Source organism: Lingula anatina, chromosome 2 (assembly GCF_051362555.1).
Source record: "Lingula anatina isolate TDL-2025a chromosome 2, LinAna3.0, whole genome shotgun sequence".
In the NCBI taxonomy this organism is placed as follows: Eukaryota; Metazoa; Brachiopoda; class Lingulata; order Lingulida; family Lingulidae; genus Lingula; species Lingula anatina.
In genome coordinates, this window is record NC_141768.1 from 46,977,257 (window position 1) to 47,001,042 (window position 23,786).

General features: G+C 40.3%; 1 protein-coding gene across 1 annotated transcript; it reads right to left on the bottom strand.

Annotated features, from left to right (window-relative positions):
• Window positions 1–512: 512 nt before the first annotated feature.
• On the bottom strand, window positions 513–23,513 carry LOC106155695 (uncharacterized). Its single transcript, XM_087005149.1, has 32 exons — window positions 23,384–23,513; window positions 23,089–23,267; window positions 22,702–22,847; window positions 20,467–20,805; window positions 20,079–20,221; window positions 19,875–19,945; window positions 19,563–19,729; window positions 19,283–19,449; window positions 18,837–19,011; window positions 17,170–17,756; window positions 16,747–17,024; window positions 16,330–16,533; window positions 15,998–16,207; window positions 15,666–15,808; window positions 15,304–15,463; window positions 14,841–14,911; window positions 14,484–14,641; window positions 12,990–14,195; window positions 12,665–12,759; window positions 11,941–12,480; window positions 11,575–11,752; window positions 11,219–11,403; window positions 10,420–11,105; window positions 5,436–10,308; window positions 4,938–5,234; window positions 4,734–4,820; window positions 4,403–4,450; window positions 4,091–4,235; window positions 3,683–3,825; window positions 3,318–3,400; window positions 1,742–2,868; window positions 513–1,590 (listed from the first exon to the last, which is right to left on the bottom strand). The coding sequence occupies exons 2-32, from the start codon at window positions 23,240–23,242 to the stop codon at window positions 1,107–1,109; spliced, it is 13,350 nt and encodes a 4,449-aa protein (XP_086861275.1). The 5' UTR covers window positions 23,243–23,267; window positions 23,384–23,513; the 3' UTR covers window positions 513–1,106.
• Window positions 23,514–23,786: the final 273 nt, after the last annotated feature.

Genomic DNA, 23,786 nt, shown 5'->3' on the forward strand with positions numbered 1-23,786 from the left:
CCCAAGGGTCAAACTTCACGTCTAGGCCTCTAACTTTTAATGCTTAGAACGTCTATAAAATGTATAAATAACGAAAAACTTTTTAAACTGAAAAGGTGTAACAATGTGGACTTGGCGATAGAATAAAATTGGAGAAGTAGATGCTTCAGGGTGTGATGTATTGTGCAATTTAACTCAATTCATCATCGTTTGTATCATCAAAATACTGTTTAACTGTCACCAAGATGGATGACAGACTTAATCTCCTTTATAAATGCAATTTTGATATCATCATACATAGCAGAAGGTATAATAGGTCATAACGCTCAGGAAAAGATGCTATCCGTTTGTATCACAAAAATAAAAACCGATCTTCAAAGAATGTGGAAATTCGGAGGAAAAAGTCTGACTCGGTATTTAGAGTCAATAAAATACGGATATGAATTTGAAAGAAATGCAATTTTTCTAATTAGCTATTCCTGGGCTTTTTCTTTCGCAAAACGTTGTAAAATTGTAAGACAACCACGCAAACATGTAGATGTAAGCAAAATGATAAATCCTTTATTAGTCCGCTCTAGCAGTAGATAAGAAAGCATTGACTTTCAATAGGAGTACCTCCTCTGAAAGATTAGTCAATCAAGACAATGCAAGTGGGTCGCGAACACTTCTTACTATATTATATTGCTTGGATATAGCGCCAAAACCTATTTATTTGAGGAAAAGCAAATTCCACACGACGAAACCCGAATAAAAGCAACGGTCTATTGAATATGTCAAGTTCAATGTCACAAAATACTTTGGATCTTCATTTATGAAGCAGGTTTTAAATGCAATCTTAATTTACCAACAGGCACTGAAGAAATGGTATGACACAGTGCTGTAAGATACAAAACTGTAAGAAACAAACCTTTCAATACATGTTTTATCCGTATGATGTACAGTAACTAAAATTAGAGAGAAAATTAAAAGCGTAAATCACAGTTTAAAATGACTTTCTCATGGATAAACGGCTATGAAGTGCTAAGAAGTTTGCATTTGCAAACGATCATAATATCGTCTTTAAGGGTAAAAACTAAACAAGCTAGTAATTTCTATATCTAGCACATTGAGTTTGTTGTCAATAGTGTTCAAGCAGATGATTCATCCTGCCGATCTTTTCCTGGTCGGCGACCATGTTTAGGCCGTTTCCATTGGGGCTCCTTGAACTCATGTTTGGCCGCGGCCTGGACTTGGATCAGCTTAGGTTTCGGGCGAGGTACAGCCCCCACTGGTGCCATCAGCCCAGTTAACATCGCAAGACCTGGCATAGCATCTGCATCTTCTTCCTCTTGGTTCACGTTAGACGCATCCAGAGGCGGCTCCTCGGGGGTGTTGGTGACATCACTCTCTGGCGCTACACTGGGACTTTCCTCAACACTGGGCTGGTCTTCAAACTGGTCTTCGGCGTCTTCTACTTCTAAATCATCCACGCTGCCTGGCATAGAATAAACAGCCTGCTTAGTAGGAGTCCGTAGAGTTGGCTCACGGTCACTGACGGCCGTCGGTGTTTCTGGTTCTTGCTGCCAGCGCATCACTTCCTTTAGTGACACTGTGTCTACTTCTGGGTCTCTCCTGTGAAAATACATGTAAAAGATAGTGGTTCACTGATTTCACTCTAAATAGGCGATTCTAAATTGATTAAAACCAACATTAAACACAGATATATGTACGAAGATCAATGGAAAGATTTCATCATACCAATATTTAATATCGCTTAACTGACCTGACAGGTTTCACTTTGGCGTTGGGCGTCGACTTCTTCTTGAACAAGAAAGCACCAACTAGTAATGAGATTCCAGCAAAGAGGAGGAACACACAAGTGACAGGTAGCTTCCAATAGTTGAGGATACATTCGTGATGAGCTATCTTATCCACACAGTCGTAGAACGTGGGGCATGGCTCAGCGGCACATTCGTTGATCTCACTCTCACAGCGCTGTCCATGGTAGCCGGGGTCACAGAGGCAACTGTAGCCATTAAATGAAGTGGAGCGACCAATTCCTGCACAATTCCGATCTTGGCCATCTCCAAGACATTGGCCGAATTCACATGGATTGGCGAGAACATAAACGTGGAAAAAAACCATCGGAGCAAATGGCGATCGCTTCTTTGAGTCTTTTCCTGTCACATTGAATGTCACTTCTCCGTGGAAGTACCGAGACGTGTTGATATAAAGTTTGGCAACTTTCACAGAACCATTCACTTTCATTTCATCGAAGAAGTTTTGTTCAGTCTTGTTCGTTTCGTTGAAGATAATGGTATAGTTTTCTCCCATGAGTCCATTTGCGATAAACTGCAGCCTCTCGTCCTTATCTGGATCGAACAAAATCAGATCTCCTAAATATTTCAGTTCTGCTTTGCCTTCGATGGAAAAGTTAACAGTTGTCGGATTTCCAATCTTCTTGGTAGAGCCCTGTCTTTTGAAATAAAGCAATGCGGGGTCGTTGGTGCCGTTAACATGCAGTTTAACTTCTGATGTCACACTATAAGGACGAATGTTCTTAAGTGCGGGAGATACCTCTGTCACCCTCACAGTCACTGTATCTGTCCCACTGAAATCTTCCTCCGGTATGTATGTCAGCACGCCGTGAGAGGAGACATTAGCGTACCCATGGTGTGGTGATCTGGCCAGCTCAAATAATACGTCGTCATCTTCCGGGTCGTGAAAGGATAGGATTTCTCTGAAGTCTTTCTGATCCTCCATAAGGTAGAGATCGGTAGTGGTAAGCGTCGGTGGGTTATTCACGATATCTGGACTCACAATAACCAGTGCTAATTGTGTGGGCGAAATCTGTGTACCAGTGGACCTTTTGTGAGGGGCATCATGCCGGGGCTGGTTGAGGCGACACACCTGAAGAGAAAACATACTTTATTTTGAGATATTTGATATTTAATAATACGTACATACGTCCTAAATGACAACTTTACCATACAGAAAGCTAAGACATGACCAGTCGAGTTTTCGAAAGTTTTCGAAACACATTTATATCGTTTTCTTTAACTTTTAAAAGTCCGTGTTTTATTTCGAAGTCAATATAATCTTCATGTAAATCCTTTATTCTAATAAATATTAGAATAAATAAATATTTAATTTTACTAATTTAATTCGGACTCATTTATCTATTAACCTTTAATTTTTTGGTTGCAAGTTTTCAAATAAACTTATTATAGAAATATTATAATTATAGTACAGCATTAATTAAACATTAGGAAAAAAGAAGGCGTTGATAATAAAATCTACAGTGGTAAGAGTAATTAAGCATGATTGCACTTAATTAGCGCATGGTTACTAATACGTACCCGTGCTTTGATGGTTTTGGTATTATAGTCCACTGATTGAACTACATCACACTCTTCGTTTATCTGATGCCATCGCCGGGTTTCTGAGCAGATCAATAGATAAAGTTTATAAATTAATAATTAAACGAATGGATAGATAAATATGTGAATTAATAGATTCAGGAAGCCGTATATGTTGACGTGGAAGTGGTCCCCAATGCGGAGTTGCGTACAATTATTGTCCAGTGTACAGTTGCGTTAATGTCGCACAATGTAATTTTATGGAAATTATGAGGTTTTGGACGGTCACTTTTAATTGTAAAAGTAAAAGTAATGTCTGTTGGTTTTTTTCCAAATTCTAAATAAATTCTTAAGGCCAATATAACCTGTGTTCCAATATATCAGCTCCGGTTGTAGTCCTTGTCTTACAGAGTCTGGGTCAAATTCTACTACCACTTCCAGATTGTCAGTAAGGATTGCATGGCCTGCCGGAGACACGAAGAAAGAGGTGTCCGTTGTGCCGCGAATTCTAAGAAAGACATTACATTCGTAAGACGGTTGTTACAGCAATGACCTATTGTTACAGCAATGATGTCACTGCCCCCTTCAATGAACCATTTTACGATTAATCATATTTAACCTATGTTTTAAGTACTGCAGGAAGGTATAGGCTACGGTCGGAAATGCTGAATTTCAGATAAGTGATCATTTACTCGTGTGTTTCCGTTTGTCTACTAAAAGTGCAACTGAATTTACCAATCCAATGGAATGCCGGTATTAACTGTCAGATTTACCTCTGATACAGCGTTCTTGAGACCTTATTGGCAGTGTATTCAGGGTCCTGTATGTAACTGTTGAAGGTTGCAGATGCAGCACTGCCGTAGTGGACCTGAAAGTCATCGGCTGAGAGCAGACCTGCCAAAACTGCACCACTATCACCTAGAACAAAACCAGCCATTATAATGTCTTCATGCATTTACAGTGTATGTGCAAGATCCACCACCGAAATACTTGTTTTGTAATTGCTATTCTAAATCACAATGGACATGCTTGGAAGTGTGTATTTGGAGAAGATACAGCTACGATGTGAGCGTTTGTACTTATACCTTTCATGTTTATGTCCACAACATTCTCTGTAACGGCTTGGTCACCCCCTGTAAATATATGGTATGAAGATTCTTGTCCTGTTATAGGTCAATGTTTAACTGTTAACAATTTGAGGTAATAACAGTAAAATATATCAACACTTTACATGTGCTACATGATTTTTTGATGATTTAATGGACTTTTGATGACAAAGTTTCAAAATATACTACTTAATATAAACGTGCTTCATTTATACATGCGAAAGACACTTTTAAGAAGTGCTTCTAGCTGTATATATTCAGGCAGGAGAAATACTTTGTAATGATAATCTTTTTGAAATTACTGTTTTACCTTTCTGATTAGCATTATGTGACATATCTTTCCGAAGGACGAGATTTATCCCATTTTGCTTAAGCTCCATAACTGTATCCTTTGGTCCTGTAATTCACAAAAAATAGAAGTCAACAAAGAGTAATATATGTACATAAACTAAAATTCTGCACTGTTATAAATCGAGGAATTCATTTAATCCGTAACCTGACATCGATCACTTACGTTTAATACAGGTTGTCAGGTTCGCAACAGGAGCAGACTTGTGTGCCTTGCTGGTGGCAATCAGACTTTGGTGAAGACACCTCCCTGGTTCCATGGAAAAGAAACTGTTCTTCCTGATCTCTTCGTTGCTCTTGTTAGACGCACTGTGGTTTGCCATAACAGAAATACTCATGTTGGCGTCCACATCATTCATAATTAGTTTCCCATTCAATATAGCCACTTTCGTAGAGTTGGTGACTCCGATCTTTGAGCGGGGGAAGATGTCGGATTCCCCATCTGCCGAGCCTATCTGCCATTCTGGAAGGCAATGTTAAAGATTCAATGAGAACACATGATGGACGGATTAATACTGGTCGATGTTTAACCTAGAAATTAGATATATATCAAAACTATGATTATATCATTGATCCCAGTAAAGCTAAAATCAGATTTATCTTTTACTTCAAGACTAAATGATGTGTATGCATCAGCCATCTTCAGTGATTCGGGTGTACTCACCATAATACTCCACAGTTTCTGATCCTTTTGACCATTCCAAGGCTGTCTCATGTGAATTGTCCGTCGCATAAACGCCCGGTATATTTGGCAGCGGGGACACGCCAGGCGGTTTAACCGTGTCCTTCAGACCTGCGACACTTGGGACCTCTGTGTCTACTGTCACGTGACATGTTGTCATGGTGCTCTGTCCTGCTGCATTGTTTGCTCGCACTGACACATAATACGTGCGATATTGTTGAAGGGGCTGTGTGAAGTTGTTCAAAATAACCCTATTATTGAGACCAACGGAATAAAAGGAAACGACATTGTCATGTCCTGTTGTTGTTCCAACAGCGACATCGTATCTTACAATGTCACTGATGTCTTCTTCACAGTCCCAGTATGCCCCAATACTCTCATCGGTGCCCACATATTCCACAGGTTCTTCCATGGAGTATGGTGGATCTAAACAGTGTATTAATGTACAGTTGGGTGGAGTAGTGTCGACCGTGATTCCCTGAGACGATACGGTTGTTTCAAGCCCAGCGTGATTTACTGTTTTAATTATCATAAAGTAGACAGCAGCGTTGGGGGTAGTAGAATCCTTGTTTATATCATCACTATTCTTCTCCCTCACTGGAGCAAGGGTCAAATTATTTAAAAGAACAATTTGCGGGAATTCCAAAAGAGGGCACCCAAGGCTGCACGTCATATCGCATTCGTACTGACATGGTGAACAGAACTTCTTGTACAAATGAAGCGGAACTACATCATCTATGAGGTTATTGTAGCGGCCAACGCCAACCCACAGTTCCTTCAACTTGCTTTCAAGGTCATAAAATGGTCTTCCAAAGTGACAAGGTTTATCCCTTGGAAGTGGAATCTCCAAGTATTTCAACGTGGCCTGGGTTTGAAATGGGTGAAACACATCGACTACCTCAGGAACGAAGTCGTTTCTGCTCCATGTCCGTATCTTAAGGTACCCCTTTGGCTTTATGATGTTAAAAAGAGCAGCTTTGAATTCATTGTTGATGTGCAGCTTTGCATTCCAACTCGTTCTTGTGGGGTAATCTTCTTTTTCTATCTGTATGGTGTATGTCGCCGCTTTTGACGTTGGATCAAAAGATAGCTCCACCCACTCCGACTCACGACCATCTTCATTTGTACACCAGAAGATACAATACCACTTCACATTTGATCCAACACTATGTCCCAATATGTGCAGACCCACGCCTGGTACCAAGTGGAATTGATTGGCGATATTTGCCGATCCATTTATCGTAATGTTTGCATGTACAGCTTTTCTACTATCCTTTTGTGCCGTTGTAGTACTGTTCTTGTTTGTTCCATTGACAACACCTCCTGAAGTTAAATTATCACTTCGGAATTCAATAGAAGAGTTTTGGAACATATCCGAGGAAGGGGGATCGAGAATAACTGGATCTTCAAATGGAAATATCTCATCGTTGTCTCCTTTGCTCAAAGTCACACTTGTGATTATGGATTCCCCTTCAGCGGCTTGCAGGAAAAAAGAAAAATTGCCCAAAACATCAGATGACAGTGAGCGTTTCACCCCCGCTAACTCGAGATGAAATCGGTACTTGTCATGCCCTGTAAGCAGCACGAGCTGACCAGAGGAAGTCTTAACATTGTCGGGGTGGTAATATGGTTGTGGTATGTCTGATAGCCGAGGTGATGACTTTAAAATTGACATGCCTTCCGGGAGCTTACTAGAGAACTGAATGCGTTTTGTTGATGGACAAATGGCGGTTATAGTATCCTGAGCAATGCCTATCATGCCTTGTAAGGTCGTCGTTGATGCCTGGTATAGGTCTGATATTTTCCAGTTGCTACCGTGTTTTACATCGCCGGGGAATGGTGGGGTGTCATCTACAAAAATAGGGTCGCTCCAATATGTTGTGGATAACCCAGCCTCGTTTGATGCCTGGAGTTTTACATAGTACGGTACACGCGGTTTGAGTCGAAGATGGGTGAACTCTATCGTACTATCATTGGTCATTTTAACAGGACCCTGAATCAATGATAACTCGGCATCATTTAAATGGATGCTTGAACACACTAGTCGTTGGAAAAGGGAGACTTCATACATTACAATTTGGGTCTCAGGATCTCTAAACCCTGACCAAGTGGCTGTAAGTGTTTCTGCAGAAGCAGCATATAATGCGTTAGTTCCTTCAAGGCCCACTACAACTTTACCTGGCAATGGAGGGGTGGTATCTATCAGTATCGGGGGACTGGCGGCAATACCACAGTTGCTGGCGGCATCTGTTGCCTTGACAACTATGTAATATGTATGGCCGTGAATCAGTGCCAAATTACTCAGCTTCACTGTTGTATCAGTACCAACACTCGTCATAACTGTCCGATTGAGTACAAAATTGTTGTGATCCTGTAAGTCTTCACAGTGTATACTTTTGTTAGATAAAGCCCTTACAAACTCTGCATCAGTTGACACGCCCACCTGATAGTCTCTAATCTGCAAATCCGATAAAAATCCTTCCCATGAAGCTTGTAATTCTTTGGTTGATGACTCAAACATCTTAACAAAGACGGTACCGGGTTTGATGTAGTCTTCGTATCCAACTTTAATGCCATTAGAGCTCACCTCAGTCATACTTCCGGCTTCACTGTAGGCTCTCACAGTGACATAGTAAGTTGTAGTTTTTGCTGTCAGATTTAATCCGTTAAACGAATGGTTTCTTGAAAGGCCGACGTTTAGAAATGCGTGCACGTTCATTCTAGTCAACGCATACCTCCTGTCATTACCTAAAGCTATCTCATAGTGATCAATGCGTTGGCTAGGATCTTTGGAATGTGAATCACCAAACGGTCCCCAGTTGGCGGACAGGTGTGTAGTGGACTGCTGGTAGTTAATATCTGTGTCCTGGCCGTCAGCAACATAGCCTGGGATTGGAGGTTCTATTTTGACGGTAAATCCATTGGACCTGGCCGTCTGCGTGCGGTTAATGGCGTCTATAATCGTCACGATGCTATAGTAGGTTTTATCGTTTTCCAGATCAGTCTCATCATTAATCAGGTAATGGTCAGAGGGAGGGACTCGAGACGGGGGTTTAATAATAATACCATCAACCCGAACAACAGACCACAAAACTTCTTGCAAGGGGCAGGGATCTTGATAGTCCCAGTATGCAGATACTGATGACAAATCGGTTTGAAAATTTATGTCATGTCCATCACTTCCATCAACGACTGATAGCATGGGATGAGGGGAAACAATGATGCCTTCAGAAACAACAGCACCATAAAGACCACCCTTGTTAAATCCTCGGACAGAGGCATAAACTGTAGACGCAGGAGGTAATGCTAAACCATCTATAAATTTTGATGTATTCAGTCCAACATCATGAAACCCCATCACATCCGTACCTTGGAAGTAGCTTCCAAGGGCAAGTTCATAGCGATCAATGTCACTTTCTGGATCGTCGAACTTCTCCCATAACACCTCAACATATGTTCCAGAAACCTGACATTTGGGGAAATGAACATCACTTCCTTTAGGTGCAGACGATGTGGTTATGTGAATAAGACCCGGCAGTGGAGGAGTGGTGTCTATGGCGACTTCAGCAACAGATATGGAATTTAAATGGACCAAATTTTCTGATTTCAAAGTGACAAACACACGGGTCGTGTTGGAGGGCACAACCTGCGGCTTTAGTACAATCATCCAGTCACTCTTATGGATGCCAAGATCTGAGAATGGTGCCAAATCATCTTTGGAATAGTCCGAACCAACACCTACTTGAATCCGTTTAACTTTACTCTCGACATCAATAATAGGCTTCCATTCACAGTGAACTGTGGTCTGTAAAGGAGAAATGGTATCCATACACTTGAAGTTCTTGATAACAGGAGAAGTCGCATCCATGGCTAAGGCAGGGGACGTTAAAATTCTCTGGTTGCCTGCATTGTCTGTAGCTGTTAATGTGAGGAAGATGGTCTCGCCTTGCTTTGCTGATATGACCCCATTGGGAAGTTTCGATGTCGTGGTGTAGATTTCAGGGACCTTGTCGGAATAACCTGGTAAATGCCCGGCTTTCCATGTCACGTTTGCCACTCCACGACCAGTGTCAGATACATTCCATTTGGGTAGGACCTTTTCAGGGGAGGCCTCATATACCACCTTGTTAGTGACTGCCTGGGTACCTTCAACGATCTGATTAAATCTGATGTTAGGGGGCGAAGCATCCACCGTTATTCCATCTGAAACTGACACTATAAAATCTTCGTGGCACTTGTGCCCAGTATTAGCTCTAATGGCAGTGTAAACGATTTGGTCATAAGGAAGATCTAGATTCCCTTGAGCAATACCGGAGGTTTCATTTACCATTACTATGCCATAGGAGGAATAGTCCCGGATATCTGACAACCCAGGTGCCGACCCTATTGCCCACTCATACGCTGTAATGCCACAAGCCTCACTCTCGAAGCCTACAAAACTGCAAGCTATGGATGAAATGTCTTTCTGCGAGTTAGAATCATGCAGGAACTCTCTTCCATCGGATACAGTGCCGGGGACATTATCTCTCAACACAACGATAGGTTTTGATGAACATGGGTGGGATTCCAATCCAGCACCGTTTAAGGCAATGACGGTGACATAATACGTATAACCACTTGATGCTGTAACATTAAGTTGGACAGGTATATAACCATGGTCTACACTGCCAAAGTCAATAAACTGTTTTGTTACAGACATATCACCTGGTTTAACACCAACGCCGACCAAATACCTGATAATGCCACTCTCCCCATCATGGCCGAGCCAGGAAACCTCTATACCATTTGAGTCGACATGTAAAACACGGTTCTCTTCATCAAGTTCTTCTTCCTCTTCAAAAAGGCCAATGTGTACCTGTATTGTATAAATACACAAAGCAGTAGGTTATGTTCTTGTGTCTGACGGAACATGAATATATAAAACTAAGTGATTTATTATTTCGTTATATCAGTTAGCATGACTTACTTCTTTCATATCAGGTGGAGTTGTGTCGATTATTACTCCTGTGGTCTCGTGGCTGGCGGAGAGAAGAGCTCTGTTCATGGCGGTCACCTGGAGGCTGTACTTCGCGCCATTTAGCAGCTGCAATGACTGGTTGAATATGAATTGTGGTTCAGCTTCCGTCATGTTGAATGTTTTGTCATGTTGGTCAATTGGCCACAGTTTCTGCTTCTGTCCTTGATAGAGTTGAAATATAGTGACACGGTATTCCAAGATCCCCGACTCTTCGTCCCCATATTGCCAACGACCATATATGTAGGAGTCACTGGCTTGATACATGAGTCCCTCTTCGGACTGGATGATGTATTTCAACACTGGTGGAGTGAGATCTATGGAGTAGCCGTCTGTGTTTGTCGAGGACATCAAACCAGCCCCATTCAGACCACGCACTGTTGTCTGAACGTTGTCACCATGGTGTAGGGAAAAAGTGTGCTTCTCAAAATGCTGCTCCTTTCCCAGTTGGATTGCGTCGACCTCCTCTCTGTTCACCAGAACGCTCACTTCGTAGTGGTCAATACCACTTTCTGGGTCGTGAAATCCACCCCAAACTGCAGATACGGTGGCAGTCTCAGCTGAGAAGTCGACATCTTGGTTGTGACTGAGGCCGTCGACAGCCCATCCGGGGACTGGGTTCGTCATGTCAAGAAGTACTGCAAAGTAAAAGTATCACTCATCATACAGACGCACAAATTCTTTTTTATTATATCTTTGCTTCAAAACGATATTATATAGCACACTTTTTTTCAGACTGAAGTATACTTACGTCCATCCGATGTTCTGTTGACAGACTTAGGGTTAAGACCATGGTTGAAAGCGGTGACAGTAGCATAGTATGTGGTGTTGTGGGTAAGGTTGGCCGCCATGCAAGCTTCTTTGGTGGAGTGGCTGACATCAAAGGGCTTCGCGACATCGTCTGATCCAGGTGCACTCCCTACTTGTACAGAATATCTACGAAATGAATATAAAAGTAAATTACAAGGAGCACATAATCAATATGGAAAATAGTGTTATGAATCTATAACGTACTGTCTGTGGTCACTAATGAGTGTTAAGTGCTTGAAGTCATTAAAATAGAAAGAAGTAGAATGAAAATGACTAATATCTATTTGTTATATGGACCTGTCTATTCCAGATTCTGGATCATAAAAACCCTTCCAATGGACGCAAATACTGTCGTTATTGGCCTGGTAGTCACTGTCGATGTGAAGATCGCTACCATCAAACAGTTCTCCGGGAATGGGGTTAGAACGGTCGATCATTACTGGTTGTTCCCCATGGCCAGTAGTAAAAAGCTCAACTGGAACGATAGGGTAATTTGGTGCCTAATTTAGAAATGATTCCGCCATTTAAGTTTAACCCTATCGCACCCAATAACACTGTTTTAGTCGTACCGGTTACATCTGGTTTAACGAAGATTGAGAGTGCATAAGACATTGTATGTACTTATTAAAAGTTAAATATTGCCGTTTCACTTGTTATATTTACCGTTGTTGACCGCCCGGACTCTCACCCATACAGGTACTCCATCCGGAATCCCTGGTTCATCCAGGGAAATGTAACTTCCGGTAAGCTTCCTTACAATGTGATCATGCATTGAAAATGGTCGAATCTTTGCGTCATATTTAGTTTTACCTAAGGCAAAATCTACCCTCATTATGCCAGACAATGGGTCGGACACGTTGTAATAAACGGCCATAATGTCAAAGTCTTCGTCGTATATTACATCATCGATTCCATTGAATATCGGTTTAGTAGTGTCAACAATAATGGGCGTGGTGTGGCATACAGTTGTCACCAAGGAACCGCCGTAGTGTACGTTATTTAAAGCTTGAACAGTCACGTAGTACGGGCCATCAGCAAGATGCAGGTGCTTGGCCAAACCATTGTGTGTCCAGAATGACTTTCCTGACAGGTGCGAGTGTGGGTCGTCATACGGTTGGACATCAGTTCCACAGACAGTTGAACCAGCTGCCCAAGTGTAACCCCAGATATCAGTCTCGTCGTCATGGAAGCCATCCCAATTAGCTACAAAATACGATGATTATCAGTAGATTTCCATATAAACATACATGTATAATATTATATATCATATTGTTCAATATAGTAACATCACAGATGTAAACAGTTATTGACAAGTGGAGTTCTGCTACCAGGTGTTCCATCAGAAACGCTTTTGATAAATTTATACATAAATAAATAATCTTCCTACCTGAGATGTAGTGGTTGGCAAGGGTATACTTTGTGTCCTTGAGGGGATGATGTCCATTGAATACAGTGTTAGAGCCAGGGCCATCATGGATGTATCTACAAATTAACGCTCATGATAAGACGCCTTCTTTGATGGAAGCAGAGATCATACACATTGGGCATTAAGGACAGTAAGTAATGACATAAAGACGGCGAATGTGTCCTTTTGTTCTTAACCATAAATGCAATTCTCTTAAAAAGTGAATTTCAGGGAAACTACACGCTATTCTTTATTTGGAAAAAATGGGACAATACTAATTAAGAACATAACTTATTGAAGGAAATACCTGTGATTGGGATGCCAAGTGACGTCAATGCACCGCTGTGTTACAGCTGCCGAACAACCATCGGGTCTTACGACATCCACAGATGCGTTTCCTATAGGACCTGGTTCTGGTGGAGTAAAGTCGACTAGTGTTCCCTTTGTTGATATAATCGATGTGTACCCAAGCTCATTTGTTATCCTAGTGTTGATATAATACACTTCGCCGTGCTGTAAATCAAGGTTGTCAAATTCCAGAAATGACGTATGACCCACTCCAATCCGTTCAAAGTTGTGATACGCCCCGCTGGTAGCCAGTTTAGCCATTGCTCCCTCAAGAAATTCGTGCAAGTCACATGTAGTAGTCTTATAGTCGTAATCAAAGGCAACACATTTCAGACCAAAGTCTAAGCATGTTTTCGCACATTTCACATCTGTATCTGTCTGTATGGTTTTGATAGGCTGGGCTGTTAGTTTTCCTGTTCTGCCGGCAGAAAAATGAGACAGTTCATTTTTGATTTCTTGGTTTATGGACATTTTATCTGGAGAGAAAGGCTGCCAGTTAACAACTTCAGCGTTTGTGGCTCCCTGGCCAAATCCGACTCCTTTGTATTGGATGTCTTTCAGAGGCGAATCATCAACCAATGTTAGAGTTCCGCTTATTCTGTGTGGGTGACTCGTGTAGGCGTGTGACGGCTCAAGGCGGCCGTCTGGTAGTGTGACATCGTAAGTACGAAGCATGCACTGTGTGAAAGCCTCGAGACCCTGACTGTTTCTTGCCTTGACCGTCCAGTAAAGAGGGATTCCCCCAATCATCATTTGAGGAACTGTGAGCGGTGACCCTCCCATCTCTGTCCAGTCGCTGACGTCAGTGCCACCTGGATGACTGCCGATAGCGTAAAACATTTTGACGTCACTCACAGGATCACTACATGTGGCTTCGAGAATAAAGGCAGGGTCGGTGTAGTCTCGACCACTTAGCTGTTTCACGGTACAACCCGAGTCAGAATTCCATCTTTTCTTCCTTCTGTTGTAAGTGTTTGGCCCAAATTCTGCCGGAGACTCGTCTTTATCTTCCATAGGAAAATCGAATATATTGCGTCTGATTGGATCCATTTTGTATTCCCACACAGTACCTTCGAAAACCGTCACCCGTGTAAAAATCAAAAACACTTGAACAAACGCTGTTAGTTTCACTCTCAGCGGGACAAGTTCAAGGTCCATCCTTCCCCTTAAAAATAATATTTCTATATGTACTGTGATAAACGAAAATAAAGTCATTTATTTAAAGTAAATGGACTGTCCTACAGTAACCGGAGTATATCATAACACATGGATTATTTCATTGTTCCCAGATTTAAACGTGATGTCATTTTTTATTTAAAGAGGGGCATGAGGGAAAAACGTACATTGATTGTTTTGTTATTATCATTAGTTACCAGATAAATAGAAAAATAAAGGAAATTCTAAAAAGGTAATAAAAAGTGCCACTTTGTGATAGTATCATTTTAATACTTACCCTACTTTTATTGGAAACTTTGAAAAGCCAAGAGTACCAGTTATAGGAAATCTAGTCTCCAACAAGTACCCGGTTATCTTAATTCCAGCTCGAACTAAGAAAAGGTCAATCGCAAGAGAACCCCAGACTTTGCCGCCTACCCATGGTATGACCTTGACCTGTAAATATACCCTGAGGCAGTTAGACTCTTTAACCTAATCCTTTCGCGGTGTTTATTATTCAGTAAATTTTAAGGCTGTTTTGGGTAACTTTGAGAGGTATGTCTTATTGCTTTATGCAAAGTTGTATTAGAGTTTTATTTTACAAGATGCGTATCAAAATCATAATAATAATGAATTATTACATAAAAAAACTTACATTCGCTTTCATACTCATGAGGCACGCTCCAACTGATATCCTTATGCCGACCGCTCCTCCAGCTCCAAATTCTAAGTAAGCAGAGAAGTTTTTTGTATGATAATTATAAATGATTGGGTGCAGAATCTATTGACTGTATGTATGGAGAATCCAACTATAGAAACACAAGGCATGAATACTCAGTACTTTAACCCGAAGAGCACTTCGATTTAAAATATAATGCCGAAACCCATGTCAGATCTTTCACAAATTTCATATTGATGTTTACATGTAGAATTCTTAAATAGTCCTTCTAGAACAGTATGACGGCCTCTTTGGATCAAAGTCCACTTCATTCCAAAATAGCTGTAATGTTGTCTATTTATCAGAATGAGTGATCTGACGCTTTTAAGAAACATCATTCTGATCGGACCTTTGCTTTTTGTAATCGCAAGGTCTGTAAGTAAATTTACTAGTTACGTACCTAAACGCAGAGGAACGGGTCCAATCATAAAGAGGGGAGATATTTCGAAAAATGGTATATCGATTGTTGGTATTGGTATGTCGCCATCAAAACAGAAGTCAGCCGACGCAGGGAATTCCCCTTTTCCAATTTTCAGCAGAAGTCCAGGGTTTTTCATGACCTGCACGAAAGAAGTTAAAGCGATGTAATGACACGTAGGCATATTTGACATGAGCATACGTGCATGCAGTATTTTTCAAATACTCAGTACTACCAGTAGCTGCAATAATGGATTTGGTTTGCGGATGTATGGTGCAACGAATTTAATCCTTACTGGATAAATGTAATGCAGTAACCGATGGTAAATTATCAACAATACTTACTGCATCAAGTATTGCGCTGCGAAGTTCGTTCATAAATGTCAACAATTCTCTCCTATTGCCAACGTTTAATTGAAGTAAGTCGTCCACAAAATATTGGAGTCGCATACTTCGAACCCGATCTTCAGTTCCGTCATATTCAACTCCTTCAGTAAACAAGAGTTACACATGTACATTCAAATCAGGGCGTGTAAGGTATTTAATGTTAAAAAAAAAGATAACAACGCTCTTTTCAGTTTCGTAGGGTGACTTTAAGAGCGATATATGAATCGTTCAACATCTGAAGAATACATTTCGTTCGTAAAATACAATGTGTGAGATATTCTGTGCCTTACCTGGCTTGCACAAAACGTCTGGGGAGCTCTCCAAGTACAGGTGTTTGAACAACTCTATCGTCTCCGTACATGTTGGATAGTACGCAGAACACACCGACATCTCCGCTGTTACATCAACCTTATTGCCTATCCTGCTGACGTGTGCTCGAATTACAAGAGTGAAGTCATCAAATGCCCCAAATGGTCGAATAATATCTATATCATCGCTTCCTGCAAAGAGGGGTATTCAGGACGTGGAGCAGTGGCAAATACAGTTTTTTTTCTAACGTAACTTTATATTGTCTGCACAGTCATACCACATTTTAAATATTTGGAAACAGCTTTGAACTCACCTTGTATATCAAAACTTGTTGTATCATTGTCAATTTGAACATCAAGTTTCCGACTACATGTATTCAGCCGTATGTCGAACTTGATGACCTTCTTGATGAAGATAAATTTGACCAGCAACCCGCATGTCAGTCCCTGGCAGTCTCTGTGGGGCGTACAGAAGTGACCAAAGCCTCTGGCTATACCACGTTTGATATTTGGGCAGACTGAGGCCATTTGCAAAAATTACAAAACAAAAAGTACAATTAAAGGTTATTCGACATATATCTGTTTTCTTCATATTCAACTCACCCTTTAACCAAAAGGGGGATATTTTATTTGATCTATTTTAAGTTACCAAAACACTCATTGTTCATCGCTTTTATCATAAACACCGACCACCAATATTTTTAACCATTTATGAAAACAATGTACCCTACCTCCATCTGGTATTTCTATGTACCGCATAACCAACTGATCAAACGACCCTGAAGAATCTTGACCTCTTTTTTGCAGCATGTACTTCAGTCTCCGTGGAGAGAAGTTTTCAGGATGCTCTAACTTGTTTGTGCGGATTAACTCGGCTAAGGCTTCCACGTATCTCTCAACTTTTTGCTGTTTTTCTGATAGCCTGCTGTCTTTTAGTGTTAATAAGACATGGCGTATATTGAAAGAATTAACGTCAATCTTGTCAAGAATGCTCGGTGGTTTCTTATTGCTGTAATCGAAGAAAGTTATTTAGTTTGCTACACACACACACACACACACACACATTATATGTAACAAATGCATTGATTATACAAATGAAGGGAGGAGCGAGAGAAATAATTACAACAAATTGCCTCTTGGGCATCTATACCTACCCAGAGAAGTCTATTAGCTGACCCAGGTCTCCAAATGCACCCAAGGCGTCTCCAAAGCTGTTCGCCAAAGCTTTTGTTGCACCCTCATCCATCCCTTCTGGTCGATATGGCGGTTCTGGATCAGGGGTCTTCTTTATGAATTCATCAACTCTTTCTTTGGCATGGCGTTTTACATCTTCTACAACTTCCTGGGCATTTTCGGGATCAGTAATGGAATCTGTGTCAGAGGTTTGCCCTATGTGTTTCAAACTGAACTCGTTGCACTTCTCAATCCACTGTGGAACTGGGACAACCCTCTCTATGTATGGTGTTGGGTCGACATACTCATAGTCATCGTCAGATGATTTTGGCCGGTTAGACCTTTTACGCATCGCAACGTGAATGAAGTTTGGATCACATTTAGAGGACAGAGCTTTACCAATTGTATCTCCGGCACTTATCACAGTTGTACCGGTTTCTTTAATGCCTCTGATAGGTTTAATGTTACTCACGATTATTTCAAATTTCACAAAGTCTTGTTCACTTGGTTCAATTAGGACCTCCGTGGCACTGCGACGTCTCACATTGCCCGTAACAGGACACTCAACCTATGAAACAGGGGTATTAATTATAACAGCAGACCCCAACCAACATCCTAAAAGTAGTTTCTATTCTGTCGCATGACAGGTAAACAGTGGGCGTTGGTTTACCACGCCAGTCATTGGTCATGGAAATGAGAACGCCTTGAATTAACACGAACAGTCGATATACCGCGGTATATCTACACGTCCACGAGGCTGGGTAAATACTGAGTGAACTTCTTTGAAAGTCTGTCAAAATATTCCTATGTGTTGGATTATGCCCCTATTTCACACAGACCACGAATCCCACGAATCGCCACCCAGCAGGCAAACGACATTGATTCTACGTTGATTCAACGTTGAACCACCAAAACTGACGTTGATTTAACGGTGAATCAATGTCGTTTGTCTGCTGGGCAGGAATTGATAAATTTCAAGATTCGTGAGGATTCGTGAGATTTTGCCAATTTTCTGGTCTAATTTGACACGCTTGACGATTCAGTTACGATACAGGTGCGATAGTGTTACAAATATTCGTGGTATTCGGCTGGATTCGGGAGATTTTGCCAATTTTCTGGTCTAATTCGACACGTTTTACGATTCAGTTACGATACAGGTGCGATAGGGTTACGAATATTCGTGGGATTCGGCTGGAATCGCACGAATATTGTCCAGAAATTCACTAAGATGTCTGGGGCACATATATAGCAGTCTGTTTTCCAGCTGTACATTATGGAAAAGAAAGCCCTCAAAATAGTATTTTCATTTTTTTGGACATCTCAGGGATCATCACGGCTTCGTCGCAAATTTTCATAGGCAAAGAAAACGGGTTATTGTGTGTAACCATCGTTTCCGTTTTCAAATTCAGTACAGTGTCATATCCCATACACGTTGTCCGAAACCGCGCAAAATTTAACAATGAATACAATTACAAACAGGCTCAAAATACTGACACCGTTGTAAACTTAAGATTGGATAACTTGTTGATATTTCTTTCCAGATTGGTGGTCAAACTATATACACTTTGCGGCATTAAGTTTTTCAACTTTTCAACCTAACTACAAAAGCGGCAGTATTCAGGAAGCCAAAGACACACATACGACTCACCTTGCTATTTCTTCCTCTCATCACGTCTATCCCGGGTAAAAGCTTCCCGTCCTTCCCCTCGTATGGGAACTTGCCACATCCACACCCTTTATCACAATCACTTCTGTGAGACGGAAACTGGGCGTGAAACTTTGGGCCAAACAGCTTCATAACGATGGATTTTCCTTTTTCAACCCTTTAATGGGTTTGGAGAAAACAAAAGGACAAGCCGACGTTCAATGCGGTTAATAATCAATTCAATTAAAACAATTAAACGTGATAACTGATATATTAGGCAAAATCACAAAATATTACGTTTGTTGAAGGCATTGTGAAATATAATGCTGGAAGGCCAATTATAATTTATAATCATTCTGAAACGTATACATCTACTGACACATCTATCTATCTATCTAACTTTATACTGGGTATTAAGTACTACGAAACATTAACCACTTCATACTTACGTTGTACGTATTTGATGGTAAGCGGATTTCACGCCGTCTACTACCTCCATTACTGCGTTATAGGCATCTAAGAACGGTTTGGATGTATTCACAATGCCCTCAAATGGTCTCAGAAGAATCTTAAACTGTGCTAAAAACGCTTGGATGATTAGTGTCTCTTGTTCTTCCTGTGAAAATAAGATAATATGATCAGTTGATCAATTACTGCATGTGCATGTATCCATGAAGCATTTCAGTTGGTTTAATAAAATTATGCAAAGACATCCTAAATTATATTTACCACAGCTGGTATTCCATCTCCTTTCCCAACATTTCGTTTCCGATAGGCAGTAAAACCATATCCTCTAACTCTCGTGAGAAATGCTGAGACCTCTTTTACGGCGTCTTTGATGTCATCCATGAGGTCAGTGAATTCCTCTCCAAGATTCATCCAGTAAGGCATCTTCCCTGAAAAACGCTTGTAAATAGAGAAGGAGGCTGGAAGAGGGAAGGAGCAGATTTAAAAGATTCAAGATAATTCTTACTAATAAAACAACCCCCGTTTTGAATATTTGTTAAACGATTTAATTTGCCTAGATCCTTCTATACGTACCTGAGAGGAAAAAGCAAGATTCCTCAATTTTGATCTTGGTCCCTATAACCATGGAAATAGACAGCTTTATTCTGTAACCAAAAATAATAATCATACTTAATATATATTCGAATGTAGTTCAATTTGTATACTCATTCGCGTCTTTATTCTTTATCAGTGCGGAATAATTTTAATCAATTCTTCATTACAACATATTACACTTACTTCATTATAGCTTTCCCTATATTTGAAAGGGCTCCCATTGGGTTCTTAAAGAGTGATTGCACTGCCTTGACAATCAACTCTATGGCTTCAGCCATTGTTTTAGCTGTGTATGGTAGATTAACAGTGATTGCATCAACAACTGCCTGCAAAATAACGTTCATTTTTTAAAACATTTTACAGTAGATTGCCAGATCATATCTTAAACAGCAGTTTCTATTTCAGACAAGTCTCAATAACATAAAGTTAAATATATAAACGTGTTTTTCAGAAATGAAATGGGTCAGTCTCTTTTGTTAACAAAGAATTTAAGTTTTCTTAATAGGAATTGTTAAATGGAAGGAAAACTAATGCACTTTAAAATCAGATTAAACAGTCAAGCTAAACTTACATTATAAAAGCCAAGGATGTCTGTTTGAACATCTTCAACAAAATGTCGCACTCGCCGAACGACCTTTTTCATGGCTGCTATCCAGGGCAAACCCTCGTAGTCACTGATCTCGAGCACAAATTGCTTCAGATTTTCTAGCAATTCTTTCACAGCATCAGGCAGGTTTCGTATGGCTTCCACGATTTTGTTAAATAAACCTTGTAAGCTTAACCCTCTGCCTTTGAACATGCTGATTACTTTCTTAAAGGCATTGATGGCTTCGATAATAGGAAGACGAACGCTGTCAATGAGGTTGTCAAAGAGGTTTGCCAAATCTTTAATGTCGTTGATCCCAAAATCCTAGAAAAAAGTGTGTGCAATATAGTGCTCTTGCTTATACAGGTAGATGGATACAAAAACGGTTAATTCACTGCGTATACATATGTAAAGAGTAAAAGTCCTGAACAAAATCCCAAAAGAAGGTCATATCACCATACTCGATGATTTTAACGCTAAAGCAGGATTTGACCACAAGACCTATAAAGGAACTATTGGGTATTTTGGAAAAGATGAAATGAACAGCAATGGAGAGCCTCTGCAGAGGCAACTCAGTATCACCATTACTTTATTTTTGCAGCAAGATCAAAACTATTACTCATGGCGACACCCTCGATCAAAGCACCCACACCTGCTGGACAAGGGATCCCTGTACACAAATCTATGAGAGGTCCTTAATGCTACACGGATCACCAAATGGTCAGAGCCCCCCTTCAGACCAGGAGTGTCGCTACCACGACGCAAGTAAGCTGGCAGTGCAGCAAAGAGACTTAATGTACGTTTCCAAGTTGAAATCAATCGAAATTCAGCAGTCACTAGCAAGTGCAATAGATAATGCCATCCTAGACCAAGATCACATGACGTATTCAAAAAAAAAAAAAAAAAAAAAAAAAACACTGGAACCAGCTTAAATTAGTGAATCAGAAACTTGCTCTCGAAAGCTTGCAGTCTTGGATATCCCGAAAGGAAAAATCAAGACAAGAACATGATTATTGCGTGCAACAATTTACAGAGCAGAATGGAAAAGCCCACAGTGAACATACAACAAGAGGCGAGCAAACCTTCAAAGAAAGCTCAACTGCAGAGAAACTAGAATAAATAGAAATGTATAAAGGCAACAAACAGACATAGTTGGAGATATTAGCAGATAAAAATGGCTAACAAGGTTTATTTACTAGTCTGAAAGCCATCTATGGGCCAAAATCCAGCAAAACTGCACCAGTTAAACACCCTTGAGGGAACCATAACATTCAGCAAAAAAGACCGAATTAGTGGAAGACGGGAAAAAACTCCAAACCCTCCTAAACCAAAAGAGCAAAATACACGCTAAGGCCGTCGAAGGTCTTGTCAGAAGACCAGTCAGAGAAGACCTATGCTCTTCAATAACACAAACGGAACTACATTAAGTAACAAAAACACAATGTACATAAAGTAATGAAAACCACAAAAGAAGAAACATATTACCAGACTCTCAGTGCAGCTTCAGATCAGGTAGAAGTAGGGTAGATATGGTGTTCAATTTAAGGCAGCTGCAAGAAAAATCGAGTTCCAATAGCATCTCTGCATAGTTTACTTAGAATTTTAAAGGCCTTTGATACGGTAGAATGGGAGTTCCTATCGAAGGTATTGGGCACACATGGTGCACCCAAAATCATCATCGGACGAGATACGAGTGACACCTTTCAGGTCAGTCGCAGAGTGAAACAAGAATGTATCATAGCAACCATATCCCGTTCACATGCCATACAAACAAAATGGCAGCTTGGCCAATTAACTTGGTCTAATACACCCCCTATATAATTACACATGCCATACAAACAACTGAAAGCTTAATTAATTAACTTGGTCAATTAACGTGCTTTTTATGCTGTTAACAATGCAAAGACACCATTAGGACTGGGCCCAGCCAGACCCTAATTAGGATTGGGTCTGGGCCTCTTAGGAATAGGACTAGATAAGGACTATATATATATATATATATATATATATATATATAATGATGATGAATAAGTACAGGACACACTAAAAATACCGTGAGAAACGTACATTTTTATCATTTACATTGTTTATCATTAAGACAACCACATATAATAGACCAGCGCACGTGCACAGGTGTATGACACTTTTTTCGATGGATTCACTAACGGACTCTGCATATCTCTTACATATTTCCATGAACAAATACAATAACCCCGTTACCTTTAATATGTTGAGGTCATATTCAATAAAGCCGTGGTAACATGCCAAAGCTCTGAAAATATCAACTTGGAGGTTCAAAAGTCCTATATGTGCTTCAACAAAGGCCGTATTGTAACTGTCCAAATCAAAGAAACCCGACAGGAAACCTAAAACAAAATATATTGAAAAATAATTCAAGTGTTCAAAATTCGTTTAAATAAAACGGGTGCTTAATGTTATTGGTTTCAAACTCTGGCGTAACATCCACCTTAGAGAAAAGCTAATTAGCAAATTTTATTTTGTGAGACAATAGGTCCGCAAAATAGGGTGAACACACTATACCTGCGTACGTCAGCAAATTGTATCTTAAAGATCAGATGTCACCAATGTTGTAGAATGCCACATTACCTAATTTCAGCTCCATTTTGTTCCTAATCTCCAATCCAAAGCTTGCTCCTATTTTGTCATTACCAATTTCTTTTCCCCATTTAATGCCTGGTACCTCTAATTTGAAGCTGAGTGCCTTAAGAATGTCATCCAAAACACCCCTCTTCAAGCGCATGACAGTGTGATACGTGTATTGTTTGCTGGAATACAAATATTCACTCTTTTTATCAGAGATAAAAATGTAGCGGTGAGTTTATCGATTTAGATATATTTGGATTAAGATATAAATCACATTATAAATAAATACAAAAATTACCCCAAAATAATGTCATGTTGCTCTCTTGTGACATTTTGCGTCTCGGATGGACGTTGTAGGCAGCGTATGCCTTTTCCCGAACCAAGTCGATTCCGTCATTTACAGCTAAATCAATTAGGGCGGTGGCACTCTAAAATAGTTGTAGTAAAATGAAGTTTAGTATTTCGACATGAAATTTACCTCTTTATTACTTGAAGATATACAGTGGTAGATAATATGAGTTGACTGCAGTAAATGAGTCATTCATTTGTCAACTCAAAATTACTAACATAATTTAAACAAGCATCAAGCATGATTAATATAACCAATCTGTATAGGATTTTAACTCATAGATTTTGTAAAAGAATGCATAAAACCCTGGAAACAACTGTCGTTTATAACTGTACATGTACCTTATGACAAG

What these genes read in the sequence shown, in the direction of transcription:
- LOC106155695 (XM_087005149.1), bottom strand. Translation starts at nt 23,242, where the DNA reads ATGCGCTTGAAGAGGGGTGTTTTGGATGACATTCTTAAGGCACTCAGC. An exon ending in TACCATCAAATACGTACAAC is followed by an intron (nt 19,012 to 19,282) that starts GTAAGTATGAAG and finishes AACCCATTAAAG; the next exon opens with GGTTGAAAAAGGAAAATCCA. An exon ending in TCATGAGTATGAAAGCGAAT is followed by an intron (nt 14,642 to 14,840) that starts GTAAGTTTTTTT and finishes GTATATTTACAG; the next exon opens with GTCAAGGTCATACCATGGGT.